The sequence below is a fragment of the Solanum lycopersicum genome, chromosome 10, assembly GCF_036512215.1.
Source record: "Solanum lycopersicum chromosome 10, SLM_r2.1".
Classification (NCBI taxonomy): domain Eukaryota; kingdom Viridiplantae; phylum Streptophyta; class Magnoliopsida; order Solanales; family Solanaceae; genus Solanum; species Solanum lycopersicum.
Genome location: NC_090809.1, coordinates 10,433,464 through 10,443,016, shown reverse-complemented (window position 1 = coordinate 10,443,016; position 9,553 = coordinate 10,433,464). Strand labels below are relative to the sequence as shown.

The 9,553-nt window shown below is 30.5% G+C and overlaps 1 protein-coding gene across 1 annotated transcript; it reads left to right on the top strand.

Moving 5' to 3' along the window:
* The first annotated feature begins 944 nt into the window (after positions 1-944).
* Positions 945-2,571, top strand: LOC101267454 (squamosa promoter-binding-like protein 8). The gene is made up of 3 exons (XM_004248501.5): positions 945-1,819; positions 2,004-2,155; positions 2,243-2,571. Exons 1-3 carry the CDS (start codon positions 1,185-1,187, stop codon positions 2,335-2,337), a joined length of 882 nt encoding a protein of 293 aa, XP_004248549.1. The 5' UTR covers positions 945-1,184; the 3' UTR covers positions 2,338-2,571.
* The last annotated feature ends 6,982 nt before the right edge of the window (positions 2,572-9,553 follow it).

The window sequence follows — 9,553 nt, the reverse complement described above, 5'->3', positions numbered from 1 at the left end:
AAAACAATGTAGACTCCAAATGGGAAACCAGAAAAAAGAAAAAAATTATAACCATTGAGAGTGACCGGAACTTCCTTAGCATTATCTGGTCCTTCCTAATAGCCACAAACTTTCAAGGCAAGAGGGTTCAAAGAAATTTCCTTTCACAGACAAGGGTAAAATAGTCATTAATCATTTGCTTATGTTTACACACTCAGTTTCTGAACAAAGCCGCCTCATCAGTCAGTAGTTATTCTAGCTTGAGACTCCTCAAGTAATAATAAACATACAAGAGATAATGTATATTTGGTTTTCCAAAGTTGTGTTTGTTCGATACTCATATTGAAATCTGAGTATTCTAGATCTGTGCTTCTTAGGACCCCCATTTAGGGGAAGACTCTTTCTATCAGGGATTATTTCAAATGTAGCAATCGAATGCGAGATCTCTAATTAAGAAAGGATCGACCAATAATTTTTCTATCTCTAAGAATGGAATGTAAGATGTCTGATTAAAAAAAAAAAAGCAACCTCATCCACTGAATCGCATTATTTTGGAGGGTAAAGAGAGAATATATTATTGGAGGAAGAAGATATAAGTGTGACATAAAAAGTGTGATTCTTTTTTTTTTCTTTTCCAAATGAGTTGGAGAGTTGTGGATGGCCAACCTAGCTATTGTGTTAGTACATTAATAGGGTTTCTATTCAAATGTCATATTACTTTTATATTATATCTCTCAAAGTCCCAAACTTTCATAAGGTAAGTTATTACTCTTCTAAATAAATAAAAAGAAAATGTAAGGAACTAAATGAAGAAAAAAGAAAGTGTCTAATAGTCCGACATGTCACTACAAACTCAAGCAAGAACTTAAATATTTTTTTTATTGTTTTATAAGAAAAAGAAAATAATTTTACTGTTATTATTCTATACTAGTCCTATAAAGCCTACTCAAAAACTCACACTGAATGCTAAAAAGTAAAGTCTTTGGTTTGCAGCCTTTTGCAAGTCCATATAATCTTCATCTTTTAAAGCTGGCAGATTTCCTCCCTCACCCCCCCCCCCCGTACTCTACCACCCCCCCCCCCTTTTTAATTCCCATATCAATTAGTGATATGGTTTAGTTTCATCTTTCCTTTTCTTCTCTACTAATTAAAACTTCATTAATATTTTTTGCAAATTACAATTGAATCGAGAGTTAGATCAAAAGATGTTGGACTATAATTGGGGAGAGCAATCATCTGTTATGCTTTCGAATGATGAACAAAATCAAGAAAATGAGCAAAATCGTGAATTCTTTGACCCTTATGGCCCTAATACTCAAACTTACACTGAAAATCCATACCCTCATCAACATTTTCCTAACATTCAACATCAAAATCATCAATTTTTTCACACCCAAAACAACCCTACCACCCTTTATGACCCACGTAGTTATGAAACTTGTTACACCCCCCACCCCCACCCTCAAAGTTCAATGTTACAACAAAATAGTGGGTTTATGGTTGTTCCAAAAAGTGAACCAAATCAATTTGTGGGTAATGGTAGTGGAATTGATTTTGGGAGTAGTAGTAGTAGTCGAATTGGGTTGAATTTAGGTGGAAGAACATATTTCTCATCTTCTGAAGATCATGATTTTGTGAATCGACTTTATCGACGTTCTAGAGCAGTTGAAACTGCAGGTTCAATAATGAATACTCCTAGATGTCAAGCTGAAGGTTGTAATGCTGATCTTACTCATGCCAAGCATTATCATAGAAGACACAAAGTTTGTGAATTTCACTCCAAAGCATCTACTGTTATCGCCGCTGGCATAACTCAACGATTCTGTCAACAGTGCAGCAGGTTATATCTCTTTTTTCTCATACTACAATAACCATACCCTATCCCATTCGAATCATTACAAATTTGTTTCGAAATTGTTGATCCCGAGGGGGGCATTTCAGTCCACTAATTATTTTGCTTGTTATAGAAATTACAGCTTTTTCCATTCTGGTTTACTCAATAAAACTTTCTAAATGGATAACAGGTTCCATTTGTTGTCGGAATTTGATAATGGAAAGAGAAGTTGTAGGAAACGTTTAGCAGATCATAATCGAAGGAGAAGGAAAAATCAACAAGCAAATTTAGAGAACAGCAATAAAGATACTACCACAAATTCACCATCTGACACTCTTGCTAGTAAGTTTTTTTTTTTTTTTGATAATTAATATCTTGTGATTTAGTGTAATAATTAGGTTATAATTTGTGATTTTATGTTATAATTAGGGTCTCCAGCTGATTCAGGAGCTCATTGTTCATCAGTGACAGTAGCAATTTCTCCACCAAGAATCTCACTGGATGTTTTTAGGCAAAGACCATAACAAATTTCTTCTATAATTAATTATGCTAAGTATTTATTATTACTATATATCTAGCTACTAATAGAGTAAAATGATGAGTATGATATGTTAACATTTTAATTATTAATTAGTACGCATTATTAGAATTATGTTAACCCTTGTATTTCCTAGGGGACTTTTAATATGTATTTTAATGTCACATGTAGCTAGAAACATATATTAATTAAGAATTTTCAAGTTTTTCTTTTTTTTAAACTTATGAAGTGTTATATTTTGTCTCTTAGTTTTTTAATTTAGTTCATGAATCCATTGAAGAATCTGTATTATTTAACTTGTTATAGCATGCTGTCTGTTTTATTTTAGAAATAATTAATTTCACTTGTTATAAACGAATTGAACTACTCATAATTATTATTTTGATAATATATAGTACAAAAATTAAAACTCAAGTTTCTTTTTTGGTACAAGACTTGGACATGGCAGGTAAGCTCATGCAGGTGTATTACCATTTATAGTGTATGCATTATTTTATTTTGTCTGCTACTTTGATATTTTATTATTCCTGTGAAGTGGCAGTAAAAAAAAAGTAGAGGGTAAAAAATAAAATAATTATCATATGGTAAAAAAATAAGTGATTGTGAAAGTGATAGTTATTTCTATTGGTGAATATACTGTTAAAGGGTATAAGAGGTCCACAAGTCAAGCTGTCTCCTGCATGGAAGCTGTTTTTGCTCAAAAAATATTTATGTGGTCAGGGTCCACCAAAATTAAACTATATATTATAAGGATTTTAAAGAATAATTTTACATCAACATCTTATTTTATTTTTTTAAATTTCTTCTGACTAATTGATTTTCTTTAAGAGAATTTTGGTTGATGTTTACTTTTATGAGTTATGTGTAGTGGTGGGGGTAGGTGCATTAATCAATATGTTTGTTTTTCTTTGACCTTTCTTATCACAAACAACAAAAATTCAAAAATAATATCATTAGTATAAATAATTTTTAAAACTATTATAAATTATCTATTTTATGGTTATGATCAACTTCTTAGACTCTAAATCGTTTTTCCAGGGGATTCAAAATATATTTGTGCATTAAAAATACTTTATATATGATGTAATTTTTTTATTATGATGGGTTTGGGTAAAACACCTTACCCTCTTCTAGGTGTGCCTTTGCTTTCATTTATTATTTTTATATACACTATTAACTACTTATTTTATAAGATCTATGAATATATATCAATTAATATGGTATGGTGATTAACTATTTATATTGATCATTATTTTTTGAAAGGACTGCAAAATTTAAAAATGAGCATCCTATAAATACCAAGTAATTTAAGTTTATTAAAATAGAATTAAAGGCAAATAAATTAAATCCGATCACTTTTTTTTGCTGCCTAGAATCTGGCGATACCAACAACCAAAGTACGTAATCATACGGATTAAAGTAAAATAATTCATTAATATCAAATTTTGAAAATAGAAGACTAGAAAAAACAAAAAGTGAAAGTCCACACTTCCGCGCAAGAAGTTATTTATAGAACAAAATCTCTTATATAATATTACAAAAATGTTAGTCTAGATTCTTAAAATGTCTATTTTAGATTACACTTGAGTTAGTATGATCACGTGGTCACAAAATCGTCACAAATTTTTGAGATTGATAGTTGATAATTTCGTCATTATCATGTTTTGTGCATCGGATATAGTAGAGAGTTCACGTCTAAAAATATTGCTTCTTCATATTAAATTAGATGTCATTTATAAATATTTTATTATTATTGAAGAGAAACTCTTTGACTTTGAAATTTATTAAGATTCAAATTTAGACTAAACTCATTCGATCTCCTCTCTTTTTTTCTATCATGACTTCATCCATCGAGATCAACATTAGTTTTACAAGGGCTAAAAATTTACCCCATCTATTATGAAAATTATTTGTTTCTCCTTGTATATTTTCTTTTCAAGAGTACAAAAAATCATAGAGTTTGGTTTAACTTTGATGAGTCAAACGGTGAAGTCCTTTTAGAATTATTTTTTTAATCAATAATAAACCATGATAAGGTTAATGACTTTTATATATTTCTTCCAATTTATATCACTTGGCTGATGTTGATATAGTACATTTCTTAACAAAATTTTCACTAAGTGAGTACTTTATTAAATTAACTTTATTATAATGTTTTGGAGCTCTAATCTGGCTATTACCATTTTATGTAGTTATTTAAAACTAAAAGTCTAGGGAAAAAAAGAGAGAATTAAAATATTGAATAAGTAAAATGAAATCCTTTTTTTAATAAAAGGATAAAAATAAAATGAAACGAATAATAATAAGACAAAATACTTTATACAACAAATTGAAATACATGATAAATTTAAGATGTATTTTTGAAAAGGATGAAACAACATCTTCGATATAGGGTTTGAATTTTTGTTTTTTCTACTTATTTGACTACTATTGCCCTTAACATTAATTTTTGTGTTCAAAATGTCTCTCCCTCCATGTTCTATTCACTCCAATAGTCTTTTACGATAACAAAAAGTAAAATAAATATACGCCCCTTATTTTAACAAAATTATGAGATGATATATCTGAATTTTAATTAAATAAATAGTAATGATTCATTGGTCCACATTAATGTTAGACTCAACTCATCCAAATTAGTCGGAATTTCGTACTTCTGTCGGATCCTCCCTATCTCCTGATCGAGCTTGTGTAGGTAGATGTTACCTGGTAGGGCCGATAGTAATACACCTAACTCAATGAAGGCGACTGCCAGCACTGACTCAGACACACACGTGGGCGGTTGGAGGACAAATAAGATTGAACGAAGGGTAAAAGTAATAGTGTTTTTAACTAGAAAATAAATGTTAATGATTGTTGAAGTCCAATAAATAAAGGATAAGGATTGAAATCACTTATTTTTAAGGTAAAATCACCATTTATTCCTTATAAGTTTATAATTAGAGAAATCATTCAAACTGATACAATTTTATAATTGCTGATACATTAATCTGATATTCGAGATACATTAATCATTAAGTAAGATAAATTACATTTTATATAGGATAAACTAATTTGATGTACATTTTATACATGATACACTATTCTGATGAAGTGATACCTTAATCTAATACATGAGATACATTAATATGATGCGCTGATACATTAATCTGATGCGCAAAAATAAGGAATTTTGGAGATTTGTAAAACTAATAAGAAATAATGGTAATAGGAGAATTTAAAATATGGGATTTCTTTCATTTTTCCTAAATAAAATGAAGAACAAATTTAAATCATTATCAATATATATTCTTAGATGCTTTTTTTTTTTTTACCTGTTTTCATAAAAATAAAAATTATATAGTAATAAATGTATGAGTAAAATATGTGGTAATTTCATATGGTGTATATAGTAATTATTATGAGTAGGTAATTTATCTTTAGTGTTATGATGATATAGGAAGAGTTGACGTATAGATGTTGGTTTACCTTCAATGTTTTCTTTGAAACTTCCACGAAATTTAACAACTCATTTTGCCTCCTCCTTCTACACATTGAGTTCATACTCATACTTCTCTCTTCACGTCATTTTCATATTGATAATAAATAATTAGAAAAAATAATTTTTATTAATATCAAAGTGCTAAGTACAAAACTAAATGGGACAGATCACCCGTTTCTAAAAAGAAAAAAAAAGTATCAAACATATCTATAAATTCGGCGTGAATTATTTATTTTATTTTAAATTATTGAAATTTTTAAAACGTCTTTTTATTTGATTAACTAAATTTAAATACATCATTGATCTTGTAATATGAGCCAAATACACTCTTCAATTCTCGCCAAGTTTAGATATGTTTTCAGCACTTTTCTCAATTTTTTTTATTAAGAGCCTCATGATGCTACAAAAAACTGAGATCACTTGTCATGTCATATGACAGATCGGGGTGCATCTAAGTTTAGATAGTCAATAGAGGAGTACTTTTAAGACTATCAATATTTTAGAATGAAATTAATAATTTATGTTTTCAATACTTCTCTCACAAAGAAATACATACTCGAGACTTAACAAAGGGGCTTCACTACACTTTTTTAATTTTAATTTTTTAAAGTATTACCCCTAGACGGATAGTCTAGCGGACTTTTATTAAAAAATAAAAATATCAATAAGGATAAGTACAAGCAAGGAGATTTTTAGGTATAATGTCTTATTTCTTGTGAAATTACTTTTATTTGTGAAATGAACAATTTTCCCTTCCTCTTGGTGTTTTCATACTTAACTTGTGTTGCGGGAACAGTTAGTATGGGTCCTAAAGCGATCGGGTGATATTTTAGTGTTTTTGAGCCTTTTAATTGAATTATATTGATATAGTTGACCTTGATCAACATTTTGAGATTCAAGCATCGAAGGATATTTTCGTTAGTTTCATTGCATATGGAACATTTTGTTAAAGCTAGTAGGGTGGTGGACAAAGTTTCAAGGCCTTAAGTTGAGTTTTGGGTGTTATAGGCAGGATGTTGAGCTTTTAGCCTAAAGAGAGGTTCGGGAGGATTATTTCTATCAATTGATCTTTTTGCAAAAATCTAACAATTTCATTATGTCTGAATTGTCGAATTTAGTGGGATTACGAGTGTGTTTGGTATGAAGAAAAACATTTTCTGGAAAATGTTTTCCAATTTTCTCATGTTTGGTTGGGACAAAAGTTTTGAAAAATGTTTTCCAAATCAACTCATTTTCCTCAAAATTAAGGAAAACGACTTCCCTTCAAAAATTATGGAAAACATTTTCCAAATTCTCCTCCAATTTCAAATTACATTTTTTTTGGGAAAACAAACATTAATTTTTTTAAAAATATTTTCAATTTCAAAATTTTATTTTTTCACCCGATATCTGACCACCCTCCCCCCTGCCCCCCCCCCCCGTCCCCCCTGCCCCAACACCACCCCCTCCCCAAAAAATTAATTTTGCTTTTTAAAAATATTTTCAACTCCAAATTTTTATTTTTAAGCTCCTACCTCCCCCCACCCCCGGCCAGCCCCCTACCCACCCCAATCAGCCCCCTTACCCCCACCCCCAACCCCCAAAAAATTAATTTTATTTTTTAAAATACTATCAACTACAAATTTTTATTTTTCACTCCTACCCCCTCCTCTGCCCATATCATCACCACCCAAAAAAATTATTTTTAAAAAATATTTTCAATTTCATAAATTATTTTTTATTCTAGTAAAAATAAAAGATATTCCTCAAAAATATTTTTCATTCATAAATCAAACACAAAATCATTTCCGAAAAATATTTTCTACTCACCACCAACCAAACATGAGAAAATAAGTCCAAAATCTATTTGTTTTCCAAGAAAACATTTTCTAGGAAAACATTTTCCTTCATACCAAACACACCCTACATGTCCAACTATTTTTTATCGGAATCCAAACAATTTCGAGGGTCCAATTTGAATCCTTTTTCTTGAATTGACCGGTTGGTTCTCTAGTTTCTGGTGCAGGTATTTTAGACCATTTGCGATGTGTAGCCTCAGTGTCCTTAGCGATTGCGAGAGTTAGTGGCTCGTGATGAACAGACATGATCTAATTTTAGGATCCTTCCCCCTTTTTCTTATTCCATCATTTTTCACTCAAACGGAACTTAGGGGAAGCAAATCTTGGGAGCTTTTGTTGAGTAAACTAGAGTGGATAAGCTTCACTTATCAATTCCTTATCGTTTCCTCCAAATTTTATCGTACTAAAACTTCTTTAAATCATGATTTTAATATGGTTTTTGAGGTTTTTCACCTAAAGTTGGAAGATTTATAGCTTTTTGAATTGGAACTTGTTTCTAATTACTTGTTTTTAATGGGCTTTTCAATCACGAAATCCTCTTCAGTTATATATAGAACATGTTTTGCAAATAAAAGTATGATTTTACCCTTTCAATTTTTTAAAAGATTTTTGGATTGTTTACCTTTGGTTCCTAACCTTTATCATTTGACCTCTTTTTATGGTTTTTTTTTCATTTTGATAGTTAAGGATCGTTTAGAAGATTTTTTGGTAGAAAAAAAAAGGTTTCGGGTGAAGCTCGATCTTTGAGGTAAGCTTCACTATACCTCATTTGAACTGATATGAGTAATTAATCTTTCTTATGAATTCGGCTGCAGAATGAGATTATAGAACAAAAATTAGAGATTTGTAAGTGTTGACTCTCTTTTTTAGTCCGTGTGAGCCTCCTTATTTGTGATGCTAAGCATGTGTGAAGGCCTTGTATGATATCCTTGATTGCTTTGAGAACTTGTGATATTTGACAATTTTCCTGAGTGAGGGATTGTGTTGCCTATCTTAACACTTTGATATTGAGATGTCGTAGTTAAGGGCTTGAGTGATTTTTTATCACATCTTAAAATGAAGGATATGGTTTCTAAATGTTAAAGACTGATTTGAAATGAATCCTTTCACTATTTTCTATCATGTATGGGTGTATATCATGACCTGTTGAATTTGAGATCTTTGAACGCTTTAGACATTTCTTGATTGATTACATCTTTGTATCGTAAGTGTTGTGATATATTCATCCTCATTCATCACACCATTGTATTGGAGTTGGTTAATTTTACTATTAGATTGTTTAGTTAGTTTGTTAATTAAACTTTAACTAATTGTTTACTAATAGTTGATTTGTAAATTAGTTAGTTAGTTAGAAAGTTGTTAGCAAGTAGTTAGTTAGTTACTATTTCAGCTGAATATAAATACTAGTGTAAATGTAATCTAGTTAGTTAATTCACTCAATAAGAATTGTTCCAATTCTTCACGTTTATTGTGTGAGTTTGAATATGGTATCAGAGCCCTGAATCGAGAACCGATTCAATGCAAAAATCAGATTTCCGCCATTGTTGATCCTTTGTGGAAGCAGAGGAAGAAGTTCTGCCATTGTTGTGGAAACAGAGGAGAAGTTCTGTCATTTTAGATTCTTTGTGGAAGCAGAGAAAGAAATTTTGATCAGCCATTGTAGATCCTTTGTGGAAGAAGAAGAAAAGAAATGACTACTAGAGAATCGGGATCGATTGGAGAAGCATCTGCAACACATAATGTTGAGACTTTAGAAACGATTGAGAAGAAGAGGAATCATCCTCTTTATCTACATCCGTCTAATACTCCTCGATGTGTGTTAACTACAGTACAACTCACAGGCATGGAGAATTATTCATTATGGAGTCGATCTATGCTAATCAATA

Bases quoted from the DNA above. Each gene is read 5' to 3' on its own strand.
- LOC101267454 (XM_004248501.5), top strand. From the start codon at position 1,185: ATGTTGGACTATAATTGGGGAGAGCAATCATCTGTTATGCTTTCGAAT. The intron at 1,820-2,003 runs GTTATATCTCTT...AATGGATAACAG, and splicing joins TTCTGTCAACAGTGCAGCAG to GTTCCATTTGTTGTCGGAAT. The intron at 2,156-2,242 runs GTAAGTTTTTTT...TGTTATAATTAG, and splicing joins ACCATCTGACACTCTTGCTA to GGTCTCCAGCTGATTCAGGA.